At 44.6% G+C, this 26,325-nt stretch overlaps 1 protein-coding gene across 7 annotated transcripts in view; it reads left to right on the forward strand.

Moving 5' to 3' along the window:
• The window catches only part of LOC106603263 (roundabout homolog 2), a 171,947-nt gene that overhangs the window by 136,350 nt on the left and 9,272 nt on the right, over positions 1 to 26,325 (forward strand). For 4 of the 7 annotated variants that reach the window (XM_014196667.2, XM_014196669.2, XM_014196671.2 and 1 more), the window contains 13 exons: positions 6,495 to 6,700; positions 8,115 to 8,196; positions 8,357 to 8,522; positions 8,892 to 9,058; positions 9,150 to 9,271; positions 11,092 to 11,323; positions 13,724 to 13,848; positions 14,081 to 14,252; positions 15,229 to 15,405; positions 16,442 to 16,481; positions 18,381 to 18,508; positions 19,320 to 19,592; positions 25,681 to 25,837. In XM_014196667.2, the coding sequence (XP_014052142.1) occupies positions 6,495 to 6,700; positions 8,115 to 8,196; positions 8,357 to 8,522; positions 8,892 to 9,058; positions 9,150 to 9,271; positions 11,092 to 11,323; positions 13,724 to 13,848; positions 14,081 to 14,252; positions 15,229 to 15,405; positions 16,442 to 16,481; positions 18,381 to 18,508; positions 19,320 to 19,592; positions 25,681 to 25,837 (2,047 nt within the window). Of the gene's footprint in view, positions 1 to 6,494; positions 6,701 to 8,114; positions 8,197 to 8,356; positions 8,523 to 8,891; positions 9,059 to 9,149; positions 9,272 to 11,091; positions 11,324 to 13,723; positions 13,849 to 14,080; positions 14,253 to 15,228; positions 15,406 to 16,229; positions 16,257 to 16,441; positions 16,482 to 18,380; positions 18,509 to 19,319; positions 19,593 to 25,680; positions 25,838 to 26,325 lie in introns of all 7 variants that reach the window. The other 3 variants (XM_014196665.2, XM_014196666.2, XM_014196670.2) reach the window with 1 other exon arrangement.

Raw genomic sequence — 26,325 nt, forward strand, 5'->3', positions numbered from 1 at the left:
ATGGAGAGTTACATTTACACTTCTCTCCTCCTCTCGAGGAGCATCATTATCTTAAGTGCTGAGGTATTGCCAGTTGGGAGCTGTTTGCCCTCCTCTCTCTCTGTCTCTGTCTCTCACTCTCTCTGTTTCTCTCTCTCTCTCTCTGTCTCTTTTCTTTCTCTTCTCTCTTTTCTCTCTCTTTCAATTAAGATTGTCCCGTTGGGTTGCAAAACCCGGCTTTGAAACAGGTTATGTCGTTTCGTCGACAGGTGTTTATGTTTTTGGACTCAACGGCGCAAACTTTGGAGTTATCGTTTAAAGTCAAGTATGACAACAGACTATGGCTTATGCTAGTACGGGTAGTCAAAAGTGTTTTGAGTGTGGGGGTGTTGGCCATAAGCGACATGCTTGCCCGAAAAGGGAGAAGGCAGAGGGAGGGGCGCTGGCGGTCCTCGTAACGTCTGAGCCCACTGATGTAGGGAAAGGTGGGCTGAGAATGGTAGAGCATTCACAAGCGCCTGTTGCTGAGGAACAAGTTGTCCGTGTTGAGGGTACTGAGTTGCAGCTTGTGCCAGAGGGGAACATAGTGTCTGATGTGCAGCAGAAAAATATTGTTGTAGGAGGTAAGGATGGATCTGGGGAGCCATTTCCCCAGACTGGTGAAGAAAATTGTTATTTACAATGACGGCCTAGGAACAGTGGGTTAACTGACTTGTTCAGGGGCAGAATAAAAGATGTATACCTTGTCAGCTCAGGGATTCGATCTAGCAACCTTTCGGTTACTGGCCCAATGCTCTAACCACTAGGCTACCTGCCACTCCAGTTGAGTGTGAAGAAGCGTTTCCGCTTGAGGAATGTTGTTACTGCTGTCACGGGAGCAAAAGGTATTGGGAAAAGGTTAAGAGAAAATTAAAACAATGATGACTATCATGCCTCATATGGTGTTTTTTTTCTCTTTGTCTGGTTTCTCTGTGGTTTCTTCTGCTTTTCCTTTGTTAAATGGAGGTAAACTCAGCAACAACAAAAAACATCCCTTTTTCAGGACACTGTCTTTCAAAGATAATTCGTTAAAATCCAAATAACTTTGCAGATTTTCACTGTAAAGGGTTTAAACACTGTTTCCCATGCGTGTTCGATGAACCATAAACAATTAATGAACATGCACCTGTGGAACGGTTGTTGAAATTAAGGTCACAGTTATGAAAACTTAGGACACTAAAGAGGCCTTTCTACTGACTCTGAAAAACACCAAAAGAAAGATGCCCGTGGTCCCTGATCATCTGCGTGAATGTGCCTGAGGCATGCTACAAGAAGGCATGAGGACTGCAGATGTGGCCAGGGCAATAAATTGCAATGTTCGTACTGTGAGACGCCTAAGACAGCGCTACAGGGAGACAGGATGGACAGCTGATCGTCCTCGCAGTGGCAGACCACGTATAACAACACCTGCACAGGATCGGTACATCCAAACATCACACCTGCGGGACAGGTACAGAATGGCAACAGCAACTGCCCGAGTTACACCAGGAACACACAATCCCTCCATCAGTGCTCAGACTGTCCGCAATAGGCTGAGAGAGTCTGGACTGAGGGCTTGTAGGCCTGTTGTAAGGCAGGTCCTCACCAGACATCACCGGCAACAACGTCACCTATCGGCACAAACCCACCGTCGATGGACCAGACAGGACTGGCAAAGAGTGCTCTTCACTGACGAGTCGCGGTTTTGTCTCACCAGGGGTGATGGTCGGATTCGCGTTTATCGTCGAAGGAATGAGCGTTACACCGAGGCCTGTACTCTGGAGCGGGATCGATTTGGAGGTGGAGGGTCCATCATGGTCTGGGGCGGTGTGTCACAGCATCATCGGACTAAGCTTGTTGTCATTGCAGGCAATCTCAACGCTGTGCGTTACAGGGAATACATCCTCCTCCCTCATGTGGTACCCTTCCTGCAGGCTCATCCTGACATGACCCTCCAGCATGACAATGCCACCAGCCATACTGCTTGTTCTGTGCGTGATTTCCTGAATGACAGAAATGTCAGTGTTTTGCCATGGCCAGCGAAGAGCCCAGATCTCAATCCCATTGAGCACGTCTGGGACCTGTTAGATCGGAGGGTGAGGGCTAGGGCCATTCCCCCCAGAAATGTCTGGGAACTTGCATGTGCCTTGGTGGAAGAGTGGGGTAACATCTCACAGCAAGAACTGGCAAATCTGGTGCAGTCCATGAGGAGGAGATGCACGGCAGTACTAATGCAGCTGGTGGCCACACCAGATACTGACTGTTACTTTTGATTTTCATCCCCCCCTTTGTTCAGGGACACATTATTCCATTTATGTTAGTCACATGTCTGTGGAACTTGTTCAGTTTATGTCTCAGTTGTTGAATCTTGTTATGTTCATACAAATATTTACACATGTTAAGTTTGCTAAAAATAAATGCAGTTGACAGTGAGAAGACGTTTTCTTTTTTTGCTGAGTTTACCAAGGGTAGGTTCTCTCAATATTTATGTGGAAATGGCCAGGAATAAGAGGGCTTGGGTATTAGAAGTAATAAAACAGAAAAGGCTTAATGTAGTTTTTCTACAGGAGACATAGTGATGAGGCTAACGAGGTTGACTGAGGTATGTGGTGGGAGGGGCAGCGTATACTAATTTCAGTGTTGGGGTGGCAATTTTGTTTTCTTCAGCCTTATGGGTGACTGTGATATCTACAACAGAGATTGTCAATGGTTGGGTTTTATTGGTTAAGGCAGATATTATGTTATTTTTTGAAACGTTTGTTATGTTTATGCTCCTAATGAGGGTACAGGGCGTATTGCTGTATTTGATGAAATAAAGGAAACCTTAAGACAGTGTGACCAAGAGGGGTGGATGTTTTAAGGGGGGACTGGAACTGTACAGTGGATTTTACTGTTGATCGCGCTGCTGAAGAACCTCACCTGCGGTCAGCTATTTGCCTGTCTGGTTTATTAACTGAGTTTGAGCTTTCTGATGTGTGGAGAGTAAGGAATGCAAACGTTAGGCAGTACACATGGCTAAAAGTTAATGAAGGTGGTGTCAGTGCAGCAAGGTTAGACAGGTTGTATGTATCTGAGCATTACTGTAGTAGGGTTGGAAGGTGTGATATTACTCCTGTGGGGTTTTCAGATTACCATATTGTGACTTGTCCTGTTCAGGAAGGTCATCACCTTATTGGTATTTTAATGTTAAGATGTTACATGATGTCATGTTTTGTGAAAAGTTTTAGTTGTTTTGGGAAAAATGGAAGGTTATTAAAATTGAATTTTGAGTCTTTGAGACGATGGTGGAAGGTTGGGAAGGCCCAAATACATGTGTTTTCTCAACAGTGCCTCGTATTGAAGTTAAAGAGACTGAACAGGACTTCAAATCTATTGAATTGAAGTTGCTCACTCAGAATGACCCCGGACTAGTCATGAACTTACAGGACAAGAGACATGAACTGAGGTCGTTTTTACACGAAAGAATGAGTGAAAGGTGCCTTGATTAGGTCTTGCTTTGCTACCCTCAAGGATATGGATTCTCCTAGCGTTTTTTTTAACCTAGGGAAGTCGACATTGCAACACAAACAGATGGTCTGCCTTCATCTCCCTGATGGTAAGGTGACCACAGATGACGGTGAGATGCGCTAAACATGCCGTGGATTTCTACTCTGCCCTCTATAAGGCGGAGGATTGTGATTCTCTGTGTGCTGAACAGTTGTTACATGGACTTCCTCATTTGGGCCCTGAGCAGAGAGCTACTTTGGACTTTGACATTACTCTGCAGGAGCTGTCCAATGCAGTTATGCAGCGCTCATCAGGCCGAGCCCTTGGCATTGATGGTTTACCATCTGAGTTCTATAATCACTTTTGGGGGTTTATTGGGGGGGATTTTTATGAAGTGGTGTGTGAATCTTTTCATGAGGGTTCTCTTCCTGTATCCTGTCAACGTGCTGCGCTTTCATTGTTGCCAAAAAAGGGGGATTTGGCTCTTTTTTTAAAAACTGGCAACCTGTTGCATTGCTGTGTGTAGAATTTAAAATTATATCTAAGTGTCTCTCAAACAGGTTGAAAGAGTATCTGGGGCTATTGGTCAATAAGGACCAGTCTTACTGTGTACCTGACCACTCTATTGTTGATAACTTGTTTCTAATAAGAGATGTTTTAGACATTTGTAAACTGACTAATGTAAATGTGGGTTTTCTTTCTTTGGATCAGGAGAAGGCTTTGGGTTTGGGGATGTTTTTTTGTCTTGGATGAGTTTACTGTATGCTGGGGCCTCATGTATGGTGAAGGTGGGGATGGTTTGAGTTGCCCCATCCCCGTCCAAAGGGGTATCAGGCAGGGATGCCCAATTTCAGGACAGTTATTTTGTCTGGCAATTGAACCAATGCTTTGTTTTTTAAGAGCGAGGCTTACTGGTTTCTCTGTGCAAGGGGTAAGGAAGGGTACCACAATAGCACTGTCTGTGTAAGCAGATGAAGTGACAGTTTTTATTACAGGGGGTGAGGATGTTAAGGTTCTCAAACACTTTAAAGGTGTATGACGGGGCCTCCTCACCTAGAGTCAATTGGGAAAAGAGTGAATCGCTGTGGGCAGGTCAGCTTCAGATGGGGTCCGCTCCACGGTTACCAGGGGGGATTCAGTGGGACAGAGATGGTATGAAAACTTTGGGGTTTTTTCTAGGCTCCCATGTCTTTCAAAAAAACAACTGGGAGGGTGTAGTGGAGAAAGTGTGTGCCAGATTGTCTAGGTGGAAATGGGTGCTACCCCGGCTGTCTTATAGGGGAAGGTTGCTGGTAGCCAATCATCTAGCTGCCTCTACCCTGTGGCACAGACTAATGATGTTAGAGCAACCGGGGTGTCTGATACAAGAGCTTCAGAGGACCCTTGTCAATTTCTTCTGGTCTGGACAACATTGGATTAAAGCTGTTGCCCTGTACCTGCCACTGCACGAGGGTGGGCAAGGCCTGGTGGACATTTCTTCCAGGATCATGTCTGGCCTGACTCCATTCTATGAGTCTGTTATGCAGGCTTGGAGAGTTTTTGTCATGTCCTGTAAGGCCGGCACGCCACCAGGGATGTGGCTTTTTGAAGAGCCTCTTTTTTACAACACTGCCATCCAGTCCCGTGCTATGGATTCAGCCAGCCTACATGCCTGTTAGGTGTGGGGTGTACTAAGCTGGGTCATCTGATGCGGAGCAGGAGCATATCGTTGGAGGAGCTGGGAGAAAGAGCGGGGATCCGATCATCTCTCCTACTTAGGAAGCAATTCCTTGCCAGTACTTCATCGGCAGTATGTGACTGACACTTCCAATTTTGATTGGTGGACGGAGGGTCTGGATTATGTGTTCCCTGCACTGAATGTTAGTGCTGCGGCAGTGGCATTCGTGGAGGATGTGGAGATGCTGCTTTTCTTCAATACCCTCTCTGTCTCTCTGTCTCTTTCTCTCTGTCTCTTTCTTTCTGTCTCTCTCTCTCTCTCGCTCTCCATTCATTTATTGGCTCCCTCTCACACACATTATTGAATTAGCATCTGCTCAAGGATTTTTTGGGACAGAAAACGAGCCTTGCCCTGCGAGTCGGAAAAGATAGATCAGCATGCAAATAGTGTCGCTGTATACTGTACGGCGGAGTGAAGGAATGATCAAGTGGTTGAGTATGAAAAATGATGCAAGAAAGGAGTAATCTTTTGTTATTGCATCTGATCACGTCAATTAATAGCGTCTATATCCGTTGTACAATTAATCATACAATGAGGTGCTGACAATGATAACATATACAATGAATAATAATATCATATATATATATATATATATATATATATGCCATTTAGCAGATGCATATAGTGGGGAGAGGAAAAGGCTGGTGTCTGCTTGGTTGAGTTACTGTGTTCCTCTGAGTCTGAAGAAGCTGTAATAGGAAATAGGAGCTCAAGAACCTGCTGCAAATACTCTGTCTGAGTTGAGACTAACAGCACTGATAAGGAGGGTAAGGAGAACAGAGGATATTACAAAACGTGAAAAGATTGAACACCCCAGAAATGCGGAGGCGGCCCAATGAATGACAGCATGCATATAAGAGCATTAAGGAGATGCATTTCTCTTGTGGTTGGCGTGTTCATTCTAAGCAGTGTTTTGTCTAGGGGTGCAGTGGTGCAGTGGTGAGTCATAGGAGAGGAGGGGCAATTGGGAGGGTGTGAATGTGTTAAAATCTGTTGTGAAAGAAGGCAGGATAATTAGCCCCGTAGGCGAGCCATCGTTAATCCACACCTTGTAATTAGAGTGCTAAGGTGTGATGTGGTGCCATGAGCACGCACTATCAGAAAACCTGCATACGACCCCCAAAACAGGTACCCCCTATCACAACAAATACATCAAGAAGACCTTCGGTCTCCAGTGGTAAATTCACTAATGGGGTCAAAAAACAATGACATATATAGCACCAAACTATAATTCATTGTTTGTGTTTCGTTGTAAATTCCTGATCATGATTTCTGATTCTTTATTTTTCTCCAGCCTCGAAAGACCGACCCCCGCCTATCATCCGGCAGGGCCCATCCAACCAGACGCAGGCTGTGGGGGGTGTGGCCCTGCTGAGGTGCCAGTCGTCAGGGGACCCGGAGCCCACCGTCACCTGGCTGAAGGATGGCCTCAGTCTGCTGGGGAAGGATCCTCGCATGGCCCTGCTGGAGCCTGGCAGCCTGCAGATCCAGAGCACTAGGGTGGGTTTATAGGACTGATGGTGTACAAACACAATACACCTCGTCACAGCAGCAAGCCTCTCCTCCACACTCCACACTGTGTTCACTCATGATTGATTTGGCCTTGAGTCTGCCTGCCACGGTGGCTTCATCTCTTTTCCCTTTCTGCCTCTCTACTTTCCTTGCCCTCTTTTCAATACACTGCCTGTTCTTCAGGGTTTCTCTCTATTCTCAAAGGCAGGCTGTTAAGGTTTGTGTGATTGTCGCTCCGTGTGTGTATGTGTGTGTGTCGCTCTGTGTGTGTGTGTGTGTGTGTGTATGTCATATTGTTTTTTGAGAGAGAAGATAGAACACTTCCCATCTGATGTCAGTTGGATGTAATTCAAATGGACAAGTGCAGTCATGTTGCTTTTAAAGATGAATAGAGGGTATTGATTTGTATGTCATTTAAAGCTGTCGTTTAGAGCCAGTCTCCTGGGCAACGGTTAGAGATGCTCTAACTCATGGACAGTGATGTGGGGAGGGGAGTTTAACCATGTACAGCAGCATATCACCACCATCAAAGTGTGTGTAAGATGTCTACACACACACATACCCACACTCCCCTTTATCTCCCAAATCTCATTGGAATATCCATTAGACTGGCCAAAGCTGCAGTCCTCTGGGTTGATTTAATAAACCTTAGGGAGACGTGGTTATGAAAACAGAGGAAGTGAAATAAGGAGACAGAGAGAAGGGGAGGGAGGGAGTGAGTGGAAATAAATCAAAAATAGAGTGAGAAAGGGAAGAGGGTTCAAGAAAGCGAGGGAGAGGAGAGACGGAGAGAGGGAACGAGGGAGAGAGAGAGAGAGAGGGGGGAGAGAGAGAGAGAGAGAGAGCAAAGGGGAGGCCAGCTGTCATTGTTCCCCAGTGTTAAAGCGGCCAGCGTTAAATAGATTATCATGTCTCTGTTTCACTGTGTCTGTATTGATGATGATGGGGCTGAGGATGTGGGGGGCTGACTAGTACTAAATTAAATGTATTAAGAAAATTAACGTCAGCACTTCCAGGGCTCTTTTTTCATCTTCCCCCCACTCCGTCTTCTCATTCACACCCACTCCCTCTCTCCCTGGGAGTGAGTCAGGCCAATGGAGGTTAATGCATTTTTTGTGTACTGCTGGCTGCCGAGCTCTTTCCATAGCGGAGATTCACTACCAAACAATATCACTACTATCAAGAAGGCACACATATTTCAATAAACATTCAAAAACCTTTGTTTGTGAGGTGTTGATTGATCTGTTTCTCAGCATAATAGTTGGTTGGTCAGTTGTATGACCATTTTAATGGATGGATGTTATTTACATTTTTTTTTATGAAATGTGAAATAATTGAATTGTTTAACTGGCTGGTCAGTGTAGGTTGTGATTGTCTCTTTGTTCCCCTCTGTCCTCCTCAGCTGTCTGACTCTGGGCTGTACACCTGTGTTGCCACCAGCTCAAGTGGGGAGACCTCATGGAGTGCCTTCCTGGATGTCAGAGGTACAGTAACATCTTGATTTACTGTCCCTTCTACCCACCATTGATTGAAGCCAAACGCACCAAACGAGTTCCACCATTTCTAATGCACCTTTCTCTTTCAATCTGCCTCTTTCGTTTTGATTCCTTTTGATAGAGCTTCTTCTCTTTTCCTCCCTCTCAGAGTCCAGTGACCTCACAGACTCCATGTCCCACAATGCCAGTGCCCTCCCAGGGCCTCCGTCTAAGCCAGAGGTCACTGATGTCACCAAGAGCAGTGTCTCGTTGTCATGGGAACCTGGGCCTGAGGAGGGCTCCCCAGTCACTTCCTACGTCATCGAGGCCTTTGGGTACGTCTCGGAACAGTATCCCCTAGCGAAGCCTCACTAAATGACCCCAAACTTTCAGAGCAATGACAGATGTATTCGTTTATGTGGGCATATGGGTCACTGCCACATCCAGGGCAAGCACAACAATCCCATGGATTTTGCAGAATAGGCTACATACGAGAATCATGTGCAGTCCAAGAAGGTTGATCAGGGGCTATTTGACTCAGTGTTTAGGTCTGGTTTCAGACCAGCTGTGCAGTGTCTTGATGGTGCTAGGTAAATTAGCCAAGAGAAAACAATAGGACTGTAGCTATGGAGAGCTATTACTGTAAAAGCTTTCCTTGGCTGGACTCACTAACGCTCTTCCTCTCCACGGTTCTCTGTGAGCAGTCAGCTGGTCAGCAACAGCTGGCAGACTGTGGCTGACCACGTGAAGACCACACAGTTCACGGTCAAAGACCTGCGACCGAACACGGTCTACCTGTTCCTCATCAGAGCGGTCAACGCCCAGGGTCTCGGAGACCCCAGCCCCATGTCTGAGCCTGTCCGCACCCAAGGTACCAACTAGAACGTGCTCCATGCCAACATGACATTTCAAACGGGTTCGATGGCAATATTTAATAGCACCTCTCTCTCTCTCTCTGTCAGACATCAGTCCTCCAGTGCAGGGTGTTGACCACCGTCGTGTCCAGAAGGAGCTGGGTGATGTAGTGGCCAGCATGCATAACCCTGTGGTCATCAGCTCTACCTCTGTCCAGGTCACATGGACCGTGAGTACAACTGTTTGGATTACTTACAATTGTATTTTGTTGTTGCATGTCAACAGAGATGCAGTTGTTAGTTTGTTGATAGTTCGGAACTCCTGTTGACCACGTGTAAGACGGCTCACTGCATAAAGCGTAGCTAAACATTTTGGCTTGCAGAGCACAATGATTCATTTATTTACCATGTATGACGCAGTGAGGAACTTGTATGAGGGGGTTTGGTATGAACCAGTGTGCTTTGTCTTTGTGGTGAGTTGTTATTCTCACTGAATCAGGAAGTGCAGAATCTCAAGATCTGAATAGTGAGAGAGATTAACCTTGTTTTCCAGGCTGGCTGGAGGACAGCATTAGGATCGTTCAGGAACAGAGACAGCTTAGCTGGTGTTTCCAGGCTTCATACACACAGTTTGAGTTTTGTTTTCACACATAATGCTGTGTGTCATCCACTGTCTGCGCCCACACACACACAGACACACACACACACAGACAGCTTCTGAGACGGGTGGACGTGGAGTCCAGGGACAGCTGGTGTTGCATCAATCTGTGATAATTTGGGGCGACGCAGGAATTAAGACAAATGTTTCTCACCGAGACAAATAGATCACCGTTAGCAGCAACATGTTGTGTTCTCTCTTTTGGATGCTGTTTGCAGTCAGTTCTTTATCTGGTGGTTATTCATCTTTTCCCTTGGCAAGGTGTCCCATCTGCCTTCTGGAGAGCCCTGCTTAATGACAGAGGCTCTTCTTTTTCACACGTACATACTCTTGCACACGCACATCCTCACATGCACACTCCCCATATGCTTCGGCTCTGTGTGCACCGGTGCCTTGATGATATTTTAACATTATTAGGTATCTGGGCTCTTCGAGGTGTGGATTTGCATAGTGCATAGCACCATTGCTCTGACCATATTATCCAATGCTATATGAGTTCAAACATTAAAAATGCCACTCTTGTGAAATTACACAAAGATACTTCTACCATCTTCAATTAGCCACATGATAATATTACTAGTATGAAATGACATTGTAACACAGGTTAGAGTAAATCCCAGAATCAGCGCAGTGTTTACTTCTTCACATACTTTTGTTGTCAAGAAAACCCCTTCTCCTACCATACCCTAGCATACCTGTCCTATAAAACAAGGGAAAAGTCAACAGAATTTGCTTGTTTATGGTATTTACTCCCACTATGGCTGCATCTAGCTAGCTGGATCAGTCAGTTCTAACAGGTAAGGGAGGGAGGGAAAGAGAGTGCGAGGGGGGGGTCGTCTCCCTAAGGTTTCTTCATAAAGCTTTTAGATTCACGAATCATTTCGTTAATGAAATGCAAACAGGCACCCGTAGAGGCTGAGCGTTGGCAGCGCGTCGGCATGATTTATTTGGACTGGGCTAAGGGTAAACAGCTGCTTTATTTGGCCTGTAAAAGCTTTTCGCTTGCTTCTGCCCCTGTTAACAAGCCATTACTGTGAGATATGTTGCACACTCCCTCCCCAGACCCCACCACTGCAACTTTTCCCCCGCCATAGTAACGGGGTTTGTTTACCGGAAAGGATACTGCATGGTTTTAATCCACTCTGTCGGGGTCAAGTGTAAGAGCTTTGTAGCTCTCTCTTTTGATGGTTTGGTCGGCATGTGCTGTATTTAAATGGGCAGTAAGTAGTTACTATGACTCAAAGTCGATAGGATTCAGCTAATGTTGAAGAAGAAAATGTTCTTGTAACATTACTCTAGTTATTGGAATTACATCCCTTTCAAAATCCACAATGTAAATAATAAATTCCTCTTCCTACCCTCTTTCTCTCTCTCTCTTTTTCTCTCCCTCAGGTGGAGAACCCTTCCCAGTTTATCCAGGGCTATCGTGTTCTGTACAGGCAGACGTCAGGTCTGCCCTCCCCTGGGGCCTGGCAGGTGCAGGACCTCAAGGTTCCATCTGAGAGAGACGTGGCGCTGTCTGCCCTGAAGAAGGGCGTTGTCTATGAGATAAAAGTCCGTCCATACTTCAACGAGTTCCAGGGAGCAGACAGTGAATCAATGACAGCACGTACCTTGGAGGAAGGTAAAGGACCATTACCAACTCAATATGTGTAGTGATGCAACAAAAATACATTGTCGACTCTGTAGGAGGTATTATTTTCACTTTGTCAAAAATGTTTGAAATTCTTTTACATCAATGCTACTTGTGTGCTACATCTGGTAATGGCCATATACCTTGAAGCTGATACAGAATATAATTGTACACACCCACAAACACACTCTCTGCAAATAAACATAAGAAAACTAAAGAGAAGACACACAAACACTGAGTATTAGGGTGACATCTTCCCTGTGGCAGATCTCCCAGACATCTCAGCTCTGTAGGGGGGTATGACAGGCCTGTGAGTCTGTGGGGGGGCCTGTCTCCTGTGACACCAGCTCAAACATCTTTCTGTGCCTCTCCCTGTTCCTGTCTCTGCTCTCTCTGGACCCCTGCTGTCACATCGCCTGCCATGCCCCTGTCGCATACAACATTTATATTGTGACTTTAAGATGTTACCTCTCTTTCTTTTCTTTCTTTTCTTTCTTTCTTTCTTTCTTTCTTTCTTTCTTTCTTTCTTTCTTTCTTTCTTTCTTTCTTTCTTTCTTTTCTTTCTTTCTTTCTTTCTCTCTCTCTCTCTCACTTGCCCCCTCTCCACCTCTACTTCATACACATGCATAAATCAAATGTTCACTTACAGTAAATCAAACATTGATGTCAGTCAGAGATTTGAACAGAAGCTCAACTTAAATTGGCGTCTCAGGTTAAGATTCAGCCCTCTGTGAGTGGTTGATTAATTGGGGCCAGCAGCATTCAGGCTGCATTTTATTCCTTGTGTCCATTAACCCAATTAGGCCCACACAGGAGTTGTTATCCAAGTGTAACGCTCTGGGCATGTTCAGTCCGTGTAGACAATTCTCTCCAGACCTAGGGTCCTTCTGGAGAAATCTACTGTATCCACGGTAGCCAGGTGGCTCAGAGGCCAGCTGGTAAATGAGACTGTTGTGCAACGTCCCACCTGGCTAGCCACATTTCACTGAGACACAATCCAATAGCTGATTCACATGAATCTTCCACTGACTGTATAATGCCATTTCAAAATGTATGGCTTCTCAATTGACTTTAGTTCTGAGTTAACCCAACCAATCAATCAGATTTAAATGAGATGTTCCTTGGGAATACAGAGATGGTAGTTCAGAGTATTAAACTGCTGTAGTGTTCTGAATGAATGAATAATAAGCATCAAGCACTATAGAAACAATAGGTCTATGTGTTAATCTGTCCTATAGCCATGCTGTTAGCCTGCAGGTGTCTCCGAGCTGTTTGAATCCCTATACAGCCTTTGAAGGTGACTGGTATGAGCGGTCTGTCAGCCCACACTGGGGATCAGCAGGGTTTTGTCGATCTAAAACGATTGGACATGGGGTTACCAAAGTGTCACTTGGCACGCCACGTGGCACGCAGCAGGTCACATTTCTGCCAGCGATACATCACACAACTAATGGGCTTATTAGCATCTCATTCGTTCCTGTACACCACGATGGAGGGCTTTCATTTAGCTCAGATATGCATAATGTGATGCTTTAGCATCCCGAGCGCTAACGTGTGACTGCGTGTGATGGGGGTGATCCATTAATACGGAGGCAGTATCAGTCGCTGGGCTCGGGCCCTTCATCACAGGGCCATACTTTACTCTGGGGTACATGTGCCAGTCTGCTCTGCTCTTTTTTGGAAGGACACAGTTACTCGGTTATTGGTATGTTTAGTAAAGACTGCATGGAATTTCACCAGGCAGTGAAGAGTGATTGGGCCTTGGAAGTTCAACAGACAATAATATTGTTTGGCATTAGAGATTGTAACTTCCTGTTCAACTAGATGGATTGTTATAGTAGACTCCCCTAAACCTTTCGGGGCGGCAGGTAACCTAGTGGTTAGAGCGTTGGGCCAGTAACCGAAAGGTTGCTAGATCGAATCCCCGAGCTGACAAGGTCGTTCTGACACTGAACAAGGCAGTTAGCCCACTGTTCCTAGGCTGTCATTGTAAACAAGAATTTGTTCCTAACTGACTTGCCTAGTTAAATAAAGTTTAAAAAAACAACTTATGAAGGCACCAGGAGACCTCTGGTACTGCTCCTCAGCAAGGAAAAGGAATGATTCAAAGAAAGACTTAAGGGATGAAGGTTGGAGATAAAAAGAGGTGTGGAGAGTGCAGTCATTATTTCTGTATGTTGTGGTGGCTCTCCCAAGTGTATTTTTTTTAACACAGTGGTATTGTGCCTTGCTTCTGCTACAGAGAAAGCCTTCCACATTGAACTACTCTTTAAATATAAATCAAGGCAGTGCTCTCTGTTATGCTCTGGCGGACAGCAGGAAGCAGCAGTTCTCTATTGGAATGTGAAGATGTGGTGATGCTGATGTGCTTTGTTGTGCCTCCCCATGCAGCGCCCAGCGCTCCTCCTCAGCAGGTGACAGTGCTGACAGTGGGGAACCATAACAGCACCTCCATCAGCGTGTCCTGGGACCCCCCTCCCGCAGAGCACCAGAACGGCATCATCCAGGAGTACAAGGTAGGCAGCGGCAATCTGTATTCTATATGTTGAGAAAATAAAGCTTCACTGTGTGTGTATTGTATACACACATTGATATTACAAGACATTTGGTATCAACTGCCTCTTCCCACAAATGTGTGTGTGTGTGTGTGTGTGTGTGTGTGTGTGTGTGTGTGTGTGTGTGTGTGTGTGTGTGTGTGTGTGTGTGTGTGTGTGTGTGTGTGTGTGTGTGTGTGTGTGTGTGTGTTAGATCTGGTGCCTGGCGAATGAGACACGTTTCCACGTGAATAAGACGGTGGATGCAGCCATCCGTTCCGTGGTGGTGGCGGGTCTGCAGGCGGGGGTGCAGTACCGTGTCGAGGTGGCGGCAGGCACCAGCACCGGGGTGGGGGTGAAGAGCGAGCCCCAGCCCATCGTCATAGGTAACACACACAGGGTCTGAGGCAACACACATAATAACAGGGAACCCTAATCTGACTCACAGACAGGGGGTCTGGAAAAATGATTGATCAATTTATCACGCTTGGAAAAAAATAAAATTGTGCATTGTCGGAGATCACATGTGTACTGCTGGAAGCTGAAGGTTCACTGAGTTCTGTAAGGCAGGCTCCATTCATAGTGATCTATCAGGAAATCAATAGCATTTCATTTAGTGTAGTGTCCAGTAACAGTGTGGCGAGTGCTGTTAGCCATATCAATAATCCTCCTCGATATCTGTGCGGCCAGCGCTAACAAAGTAGACAGTGTTATTGGGGTGGGCTTATCAGCCTATCACATCTTATCAAACGGCTGAAGGATAGGCCTAAAATCAATAGCAGAGCCAGGCCAAACGCTCTTCATCCGTGACTTTTGACTGATGTGTGGGGAAAATATCCTTAACGGCCACAGAAAGGCAAACAGAGGCCTGTGGACTGAGGCTTAATGACTGGGGCTGGGGCTCCTGCTCCCGCTGGAGACTGTGAATCTAATTTCACAGCACAGTAGCTGCAGCAGAAAATCAAACTCTGTCTGAGCTGCTCTGTCAATCTCCCGTCTCGGAGTTCAAATTGATGAGAGCACTGCTGAATTGATTAACTCTCTGCCGACATATTGCAGTTTTATGCTTTCAATGGTGTGGGTTTTTAATTTGATATTGTTTATCTATAGTGTTGTTTTTACCTTAGAAAATAGCTGTAACGTGATTGGACCTTCCTTACCTTTCTTACAGAATTTCTTGTTTTCAGATCATTTAGTAGATTTTGATATTAGCTATCAATAAACATAGATTTGTACTCGTTTTTGAGATATGTTAGCCGTTGACTGGTTTGGGTCTACTGGACAGCCAAACGCTATCCCATCCACCAGATGCCATGGTGTCCATCTGATTGGTGTCTCCTGTCCCCTGCTGTCTGTCCCCAGGTGCAGAGCTGCGTGATGTGATGACGGGGGCGGAGGGCAACAACAGCATCTCCGACGTGGTGAAGCAGCCGGCCTTCATCGCTGGGCTGGGAGGGGCCTGCTGGATCGTCCTCATGGGCTTCAGCGCCTGGCTGTACTGGAGGAGGAAGAAGAGGAAGGGCCTCAGCAACTACGCAGGTCAGAACCACTATACTATTATGGATACGGGCCTGAGTAATATCAACACCGATCAAAACCACCATACAGAAACATTACAGTGTAGACTAGGTTCCCAACTGCCTTAGACGATGTGTCTAGGGTGAGTTAGTGGAATCCCAGGTGAGAGACAGAGCTGTTTTGGCTAGAGGGTGTATCATTTAATGCAGAATAAAGGAGATATTCAACTCAGGCGGAAATAAGTCTTCTTTGCTTTAATCCATTGTGCACCTATGTGCATCAGCTGTGAACACAATCCCATCAAACCTGCACCATAAAACTCAAATACACTCATTTGAAATAAGTAATTCACATTTCCTTACATTATGGGACCATGACCCATGTCATTCACACATTAGCCATAAATGCATTCTCCAGATTTAGGTATGCAATTTTTCGTTTGGCCTTCTGGGGGTGATTTTAGCATGAAACTGTGGACTATTGGCATTATTTGGTTTGCTATCACCATGCTTCAGTGGCTGGGGTGGAAACCATAGTGATTACCGAATTCAATAGTGATTTGCTTTATTCACCAGCGCTCCTACTCAGAGCAAATTCATCTTCAATATGCAGTTTAATGTTTGTCTTCTTTTTGCTGCCTGCTTTGTATCTCTCACCCAGCCAATCTCCATACTCTCTGTCACATCTTTCCTGATACAGATGTATCTGTCAAACGGATGGTGTTGCATCTTGTTTTTGTATCTCTGTGGTTGTGTTCATGTTTGTTTATGCTGATGTTGCATCGACTTTGTCTACGGTGTCGACAGGCTTTTAACACACACTATCTCTGTCTTGTTTTGTTGCAGTTCAGTCCTTCACCTTTACCCGTGCAGGTATTGGCCATTTGTCCTGTCTTCTCACCTTAATTTGGATGTTGGACTGTAGCACTACAAAATATTTCCCCCCAAAAATATACCAGCTGGAAACACATTCACTGTTTTTCAGAGCGCTCTTCTGATTAAAATTCTTCCTCCTCTCTCACTCTGCTCCCTGCCATCTCTCTCTGGTTGGACCACAGTGACGTTTCAACGAGACAGAGGACTGATTGAAAATGGAAGGTGAGGACAAACAAAGTCCTTATTAAGTCACTCAACACATCGTAATGGCATGGTCTTTGATTACAGTGACAAAAAAAAACATTAGAAGTGATGATCCATCCCTTGTGGAACAACATGGATGCTGGTGTGACGATAGAACATATCAGTGTGGAATGATCAACCTTCACGGAGGGTACAGACTCATAGGAAGAAGAATAGATCCTGTATGATGAATGAACTCCTTATATGTTCCAAAACTCCCCCGCTTATTCATCCTGGCGCAACACGTGCGTTGATGTATCGATTGATTGAGTCATCAATCACTCCCGTGAAATTATCAGAAACAATTAATGCGGGCAGAGCAGGTTTTTTTATTGGCTCGTTCATCTGTGCAGCGGGGCTGGTGGTGGCGTTGCCAGGGGGGGGGTGATGAATTTGCCTGTCGACACACGGGGAGAGGCGCTGCTAACGGCACGCCTCCAGAATGCAAGCATTTGTAACGATGTAAAGAGATAATGACCCAGGGGAGGGGGCTGGAGAGGATACTCCCCGGTTCCACTGAACCCCAGGCAGGCGGACAGACACTGCAGTATAGGAATGTAGAGTACCCCTATCGTCTACTGCAACTCTAGTCTGATCTGCCTGACAGAGCACAGAGATGCGTAGCCTAGCTCTGAATATCACTGGGTGAAAATCACTGAGCACTAACTCTGGGAGAATATGAAGAGAGCTCCCCCAGGGGCTTGGGGATCAGGCTCTTCCTCTCCCTCTCTCTTTCCTTCTCTCTGCTTTCTTGTCCTTTTTTTTCTTCTCTCTTTCTCTCCTTTGTCACACCTGAGCAGGCAGATCCAGCCCAGAGCTGATACAAATGCAGCACAAAAAATACGCTAAAAATAAACTGTGTGTTGTTGCCTGAGCCTGTGTGTGTGTGTGTGTGTGTGTGTGTGTGTGTGTGTGTGTGTGTGTGTGTGTGTGTGTGTGTGTGTGTGTGTGTGTGTGTGTGTGTGTGTGTGTGTGTGTGTGTGTGTGTGTGTGTGTGTGTGTGCGTTATTGGATGTGTGTATCTGTAAATTTGTGGGAACATGCCTGTGTGATTTTATATGGAAATGGCTCTTATAATGGTTTAAACACATTTTAAGCCATCACAAGTCAGATGGGTACAATTCCCTGGGTGCTTGGCAGACCTGGCTTAAAGGGAAATGCATTTGTGGACTTCTGCATTAATTAACCAAATGCAAACAAAGGCATGTGAGCCATGTGACTGAAGCCTCTGTACATACCAACAGCTATGTAAGGTAATAGTTAAAAGCACAGATATACCATTTAGAAAAATCATTTTTTTCTCCTAGTAACAAAATAAATAAAAAAACTATTCTGTATTTATTTCAGGCATTTGAGTGAAATTGCCAATTTCCTGTGCAATAAGAGAGGGCTGGTTTCACCAAAACAGCCTATGAGCGTTGCCATGTGTGTTGCTATGGAGACGCTACCCCACCAAGCCGTGCTGGCAGGCTAACCGCCAGAAGGCCCTCTATGATTCAAAATTTAAAATGTAAATGTCTGTACTGCTGGGCTCTAAAAGGGATTTAATGTCTCTGCGTTTAGTCCTGGTCCGTTTCTCTAGGGGGTGTTAGGGGCGCTAAAGCCCAGCACTGATTTATAGACTTGTCAGTTTTTTATGTCTCTCTGTTTGTTCATTGTTGCCTCTGCTCCAGGCTACTCCAGAGGAGCAGATATACTGAGTGAGGTTTCACAGCAATTTGTTGTTGAATCAGTCGGTATAACATCATGTGAGAAAATGTATAGTATTGCTGGGATTCAGACGGAACCAGATGTTTTCCTAATAACAATCTCTCTCTCTCTCCCTCCCTATCTCTCTCATTCTTCTCCATCCCTCTTCTGTCTTATCTCAAAAAATAGTCGTCCTGGTCTACTGAAAGCCGGTGACCCAGGATTCCCCTGGTTGGCTGACTCCTGGCCCTCCACCAGCCTGCCGGCCAACGGGGGCCTGGGAGGTCCCAAGGACCGGGGTAACTTTGGTCGTGGAGGTAAGAAAACATAGGTATCACCCCTGGTCAACCAGAACCAAACCCAGGGAATTAGAGAATGGAGGTTGATAGAGGGCTGACCCAGACCGTCCCAGCTGACCATGGTGTCACGCTATGCCACGGCAACACCACAGCCCCACAGTGAGACCAGAGGTCAGAGGTCATGTGCCCAGAGTGAGAGGCAGTGAATACATGTATGAGCTGCATGCATTATTCAGTGTGGAGGGTATCCCTCAGCAGGCACACTGACAGGCCGTCACACACACTCCGGACTCTCAGTCTCTCTGGATCACGCTACCTATCTCATCACTATTGGCTTCAAAAAACTGACACAAACTTTAATGAGAGTGCGTGTGTGTGCGTGTGTGTGTTTCTTCTGCCTATGCCTGATTGGTTAAACGCGCTTGTAAACTAGATTATCTGCTTGTGGCGGTGTGTGTTTCTGTGTGTGTGGGCGTTTGAGATGGAGAGATAGTATGTGTGTATTGGTGCCATTTTCCTGTAGCTCATTTAGCTCCCACCAGGCTGATGAGCAGCCCCAAGCCCCTGTGGGTAAAGCTGAAGGTCAGCCCTGTGTGATGGGCCCTTTCCCTCGGACATAGTGCCGGGTCCCTACAGGGCATTGCATGGCGACGTGATAATTATCCTGCTAGCTAATCACTTTGATTCATCTCAGCTCGATTGTGGTCAGTTGAACTAACACAGGGAGCCTACCGCTGGAGCAGGGAGTGCTAATGTGTTACACGCTGACCTTAAAGATGGCCGCTTTATCTCTTCATGCATCTGTCTGTTTCCTAACCTCTCATCTCAGATGTGCTACCCTCCGGAGCGGGTGAGAAGACAGGTACCATGCTGTCTGACGGCGCCATCTACAGCAGTATAGACTTCACAGGCAAAGCTGGTTACAGCAGCCCAGCACGGGGCTTACAGGCCACGCCCTACGCCACCACCCAGATCCTGCAGTCCAACAGCTTCCATGAGCTGGCTGTAGACAGACCAGACCCCCGCTGGAAGGCTTCCCTTCGAGCCCAGCAGGAAATGGCCAACCTGGGCTACTCACTGACCGACGGACGCCCCTGTAACGGTACGCCACTGCAACACTGAGGAAGCACAGGGAGGGGACGGGTGGTGTAGGGCTGTGTGATTTTGAATGTGTGCATGTGTCCTTGGATTTGTGTAAGCTCCAAAGGAAGCCCTAAAGCATAGCATCAGATCTCCCTAGATTGTATAACATTGTCTGGATGGTCAGTCATGGAGTGAAGCGTAGCATTCGTTAGATGGCTTTTTGGAATAACAATCGGTTTCAAGACTAGTAGAGGAGGAGAGAAAGATAGAGAGAAAGTTGAAGTCTGGAAACCACTGGCGTACCGGACAACCTCGCAAGGCGTTATTCATAAACCTTTTCCATATACACTAAGAAGCTACATTTTTGTTTCTTGGGCCTCAAGAATGTGCCTCAGGCCTTGAAAAATGTACTATTGAACTAATTGAAGGTAAGGACATATCGGTGAACAAATGCTGTGGTCAAGGCTAAGACGGTGCCAGGGCAATGAATGGAGCTTACTCAGGTGTTCAAAGCACATAATGCTTCTTGGGTAGTTCTTTATTAGTTTTAGATTAGAAAACAATCTCTCCTCAGAAGCAATAGTTACCGGAATGGTTAAAAACAGCTTGATTGCCGTAGCAACATCAGAGAAACTGGGCAGAAGGGAGTGGTGCTTCAAATACAGCAGTTCTGCAAAATCTTTAATTGAGCCTCTCATTCTCTTTAATTGCCGGCCTCAACACTTTACGGAAAGAGATGAACTGTAGGCTATAGGAAGCTCTGGTTGTAATATCAACAGTCCCTTATCTCTGGTATATCTTGGCATTCATCATTCAAGACTAAGTTTAAATTGTATATTTTTAATATATAATACTATATACAGGTTGAAGTCAGAAGTTTACATACACTTAGGTTGGAGTCATTAAATCTCATTTTTCAACCACTCCACAAATTTCTTGTCAACAAACTATAGTTTTGTCAAGTCATCTACTTTGTGCATGACACAAGTAATTTTTCCAACAGTTGTTGACAGACAGATTATTTCACTTATAATTCACTGTATCACAATTCCAGTGGGTCAGAAGTTTACATACACTAAGTTGACTGTGCCTTTAAACAGCTTGGAAAAAGCCAGAAAATGATGTCATGGCTTTAGAAGCTTCTGATAGGCAAATTGACATAATTTGAGTCAATTGGAGGTGTACCTGTGGATGTATTTCAAGGCCTACCTTCAAACTCAGTGCCTCTTTGCTTGACATCATGGGAAAATCAAAAGAAATCAGCCAAGACCTCAGAAAAGAAATGGTAGACCTCCACAAGTCTGGTTCATCCTTGGGGGCAATTTCCAAATGACCGGTAGGTACCACGTTCATCTGTACAAACAATAGTTGTAAGTACAAACGCCATGGGACCACGCAGCTGTCATAGCGCTCAGGAAGGATACTGTACGTGTTCTGTCTCCTAGAGATGAACGTACTTTGGTGCGAAAAGTGCAAATCAATCCCAGAACAACAGCAAAGGACCTTGTGAAGATGCTGGAGGAAACAGGTGCAAAAGTATCTATATCCACAGTCAAACGAGTCCTATATCGACATAACCTGAAAGGCCGCTCAGCAAGGAAGAAGCCACTGCTCCAAAACCGCCATAAAAAAGCCAGACTACGGTTTGCAACTGCACATGGAGACAAAGATCATACTTTTTGTAGAAATGTCCTCTGGTCTGATGAAACAAAAATAGTACTGTTTGGCCATAATGACCATATGAAAAAGGGGGAGGCTTGCAAGCCGAAGAACACCATCCCAACCATGAAGCACGGGGGTGGCAGCATCATGTTGTGGGGCTGCTTTGCTGCAGGAGGGACTGGTGCACTTCACAAATAGATGGCTTCATGAGGAAGGAAAATGATGTGGATATATTGAAGCAACATCTCTAGACATTAGTCAGGAAGTTAAAGCTTGGTCGCATATTGGTCTTCGAAATGGACAATGACCCCAAGCATGCTTCCAAAGTTGTGGTAAAATGGCTTAAGGACAACAAAGTCAAGGTACTGGAGTGGCCATCACAATCCTATAGAACATTTGTGGGCAGAACTGAAAAAGTGTGTGCGAGCAAGGAGGCCTACAAACCTGACTCAGTTACACCAGCTCTGTCAGGAGGAATGGGCCAAAATTCACCCAACTTATTGTGGGAAGCTTGTGGAAAGCTACTCGAAACGTTTGACCCAAGGAAAACTATTTAAAGGCAATGCTACCAAATACTAATTGAGTGTATGTAAACTTCTGACCCACTGGAAATGTGATGAAAGAAATCAAAGCTGAAGTAATCATTCTCTCTACTATTATTCTGACATTTCACATTCTTAATATAAAGTGGTGATCCAAACTGACCTAAGACAGGGACATTTTACTAGGATTAAATGTCAGAAATGGTGAAAAACTGAGTTTAAATGTATTTGGCTAAGGTGTATGTAAACTTCTGACTTCAACTGTATATAATGTATAAGGTTAAATGTAATATATAATGCAAATGTCTCAGGAAAGAATGTCTGGGTTGGCAGTACTTAGTAGGCCTATAGAAAGCAGTCGGGCCCACAACCTGGACCTTCAGGCCGTGGTCAGTCTCTCAAGCTGGAGTTCATTTCATTTCTTTACGTTTAATTGGCAGAATTTATCCTCTAGCCAACTACTTTTTTCCTCATTTTTAGGCTTTTTCATGTGTTCTTTTTATAAAAGGTTTATAAAAGCAGCTAAATAGCAGCTAAATACTGTATATAGCTATTATCACGTAGACCCAGATGCAGACAACGTCGAAGTATCAACAGTTTATTAATCCAACAGGGGCAGGCAAAAGACAGGTCAAGGGCAGGTAGGGGTCAGTAATCCAGATAGGTGTGGCAAAGGTACAGGACGGCGGGCAGGCTCAGGGTCAGGGCAGGCAGAAATGGTCAAAACCGGAAAACTAGAAAACAGGAACAATCGAGAGACAGGAACAGAGGGAAAAACACTGGTAGGTTTGACGAAACAAAACAAACTGGCAACAGACAAATAGAGAACACAGGTATAAATACACAGGGAATAATGGGGAAGATGGGCGACACCTGGAGGGGGGTGAAGACAATCACAAAGACAGGTGAAACAGATCAGGGTGTGACAGCTATATATAGTAGGCTACACTGCATAATGAAACAATCCCTAGTAAGCTAGTGTTTTGAGGGTGGACTGACTGTATTATTTGGCATTATTAGACTGGTTTTAGTCATGGCAACTTTTTATCCAAGCTGGGACAGAGTGCTAGGAAGGCTCATGTCATGTAGGTTCAGGTTGGCTATGCAGGACAGTTGTATATAAAAAATCCAACAACAACAAAAAATCCAATGGTTGCTGATTACTATGCTGTTGTATTGAAAATACATTTTACAATCTGCAATGTTTGAATTTCCAACTTTAATTACTGAACAAGTAATAATATTATTGCCACCAGCCAGGAGTCTAAATGGCAGGCTAATGACACTTAGACTGTGTATACTGTAGCTTCGTGAAATGTTAGGTTTAACATCAGACAATTACATCCAAATTGTTCTACTAATAAAAATGTATCCATTAGCTAAAGCAAAGCTATAGGCTACATGCCCTGGCACCACAGAAAGCCTATCATTGATTCGATAGGCAGCCACATAGACATGTCACAATTTCAGCACCATGGACAGCGATCGGTAGTCTATACTTTGTGAGTAGCTGTCTGGCTGATGCATGCAATTTTTTATTTGGGGTGGGGCAACTCCTACCTTGCGGGGGTGGTTCAGAGAAACTGTGTTACGGAGGTCCTGTAAACAATAGAGGATGAGATGTATTTTCAGTGGATTGATTAGACAAGAGAGCAGAGCGTTGAATGTTGAGTTGAGTAGAGTAGAGAGAGCAGACAGGGAGAGCACAAAAAACAAGTTAGAGAGGGAGAGAGAAAGGGGGCAGCAGAGAGAGGGGGATGTTATATTTACATTTTCATTGTAAATGGACCCTGAGGATATAGTGGTTAATCGCTCCTCTCTTCATGTCGATTTTTACTCCTCAGCCTCAGGAGTTTTTCTACCCCAGAAATGTCAGAATATGAAGGCACATTTCTTTGGATTAATTTGATTAACACAAATTCCTTTGTGTTTTGACCCATGGATATTTAATTAGCTTGGCTTTACCTAGCAGAGCTGTATTTTAGGGAGAGTCTCAGTCAGTCTGTCTGTTGGTCAGGTGGCCGGCCATTCTCCTGCGTGCTTTGGGCTGTATGCTCACCTGAGAGCTGGTTAACTGAGAGAGATAAGGAACAGAGAGGAAGAGGAAGAGAGGGAATGGACAGAGGGATGGAGCCAGCCTGCAGCTCCGGGTCCCAGGTCTCAGGGCTTCTTTAAGAAATCGAGACCTTGGGACTGTGAAGTTAGAACCTTATTATGCCAGGTTCAAATGATTTTTTTTCTATCTCACTCTAAATATGGTTTAGGCTAGTCTAGCCATCAATAATGGCACTCAAGCAAAAAAAACTGTAAATGATGTATAAGTAAATTATGTTGTTACATCATTGAATTTGTCTGATGATCATAATGCATTTCTTAATATAGTTGAAGATGTGTTCTGACTCCATCTTGATAAAATAGTTTCAGTCTATCACTGATGCGTTCAAATAGCTACAGTTTTCTTAACTGAACACGTCTAGTTCAGAAGTGTCAGACAGAACCTTATGGTTGAACTCAGATTGAAATTTCAGAGCCATAAGGTTCTATCTGTGATTGCACCCGCCTAAAAAATTGATTTACAAATGTCTCCGAATTTTGATACTCTGCACTTCAGGTATCTTTAAGGTGAGGACCTTAATGGGTTATGAAAGAAGAATTCACTACAAAACAGTTCTGAGATCTGCGATGTGAAAAGTCTTATGCTTAATATCTCAGAACTATGCTTTGTGCAAATAGAACCTTATAGTCCCAAGGTTACAATATGTCAACATAGAGGAAAAGTCTTAGTGCTCTGTCAGCACACTAAGAGAGAAATAATGAGAGCCAGGTGGGGGAGAAAGAGAGGGAGAAAGCCCAGGTGATGATAAAATAGCTTTCCAAGCAGCAGTGTTTGTGTATGTGAGTGTATGTGTGTGTATGTGAGTGTGTGTGTGTGTGTGTGTGTGTGTGTGTGTGTGTGTGTGTGTGTGTGTGTGTGTGTGTGTGTGTGTGTGTGTGTGTGTGTGTGTGTGTGTGTGTGTGTTTCAACCCCATGGGGTGGGAAATAGTATCAGCTCATTAAAACCCACAGCTTGGGGGCTGTAGGGATATCTCTCCATTGTGAGGCAAAGACCGGGCTGATAAGATCAACTCTCTATCTCTGACTTCCCTTCCCTCTCTCAATTCAGTTCAATTCAAGGGCTTTTTTTGGCATGGGAAACATATGTTAACATTGCCAAGGCAAGTAAGGTAGATAATAAACAAAATTGAAATAAACAATAAAAATGAACAGTCACATTACACTCACAGAAGTTCCAAAAGAATAAAGACATTTCATAGTATATATATATATATATATATATATATATATATATATATATATATATATATATATATATATATATATATATATATATATATATAGTGTTGTAACGGTGTGCAAATAGTGAAAGTACAAAATGGAAAATGAATAAACATAAATATGGGTTGTATTTATAATGGTGTTTGTTCTTCACTGGTTGCCCTTTTCTTGTGGTACCAGGTGACAAATCTTGCTGCTGTGATGGCACACTGGGGTATTTCACCCAATAGATATGGGAGTTTATCAAAATTGGATTTGTTTTGGAATTCTTTGTGGGTCTGTGTGATCTGAGGGAAATATGTGTCTCTAATATTGTCATACATTTGGCAGGAGGTTAGGAAGTGCAGCTCAGTTTCCACATCATTTTGTGGGCAGTGTGCACATAGCCTGTCTTCTCTTGAGAGCCAGGTCTACTTACAGTGGCCTTTCTCAATAGCAAGGCCATGCTCACTGAGTCTGTACATAGTCAAAGCTTTCCTTAAGTTTGGTTCAGTCACAGTGGTCAGGTATTCTGCCACTGTGTACTCTCTGTTTAGGGCCAAGTCTCTTTCTCTCTTTCCACTCAGGTGGAAAGGCCGGCAAGAAAAAGAAGTCGAAGGGTGGGTCAAAGACCTCCAAATCCAATGGGTCCTGTTGGGTCAACATGCCCTTGCCTCCCCCACCCATGCACCCACTGCCAGGCACCGAGGTGGACCACTACCCCCTAGAGAACCATGGAGGAGGGTAAGATAAAATGTTTTCTGTCTCCACACACATGTAGACATACCAGACCTGGGTACAAATACATGTTTTGATTCTTTGTTATTGAAATACTTGTTTTCTGTGTATTTTGGTATGTTCAAATAATGTGGCCCGAATCATCTACTTCTATTTCAAATAATTTCCTATAAAATGTTTACTATTTGAAAATACTTACAGTATTTCTAAATACGTTATTTCAAATACCAAACAGGCCTGGGTTCAAATGCATTGGAGTATATATTTTTGTATTTGAAATGCACTGTGTAATACTACGTGCCAATACATTCCAAGTGTATTTACAAATCCATTCCAATATTCCTACTGTATATTTCTATTACTATTAATAACTATTGTTTTAAAAAATATATATAATCTAAATACTTACTTTCAAATGTCTTTGAAAGTCATTAAAATACCCTAAATAGTATTTTGATACAGGTACCTATAAACATTCTATCATGATGCTACAC

This window comes from Salmo salar, chromosome ssa04, assembly GCF_905237065.1.
Source record: "Salmo salar chromosome ssa04, Ssal_v3.1, whole genome shotgun sequence".
In the NCBI taxonomy this organism is placed as follows: domain Eukaryota; kingdom Metazoa; phylum Chordata; class Actinopteri; order Salmoniformes; family Salmonidae; genus Salmo; species Salmo salar.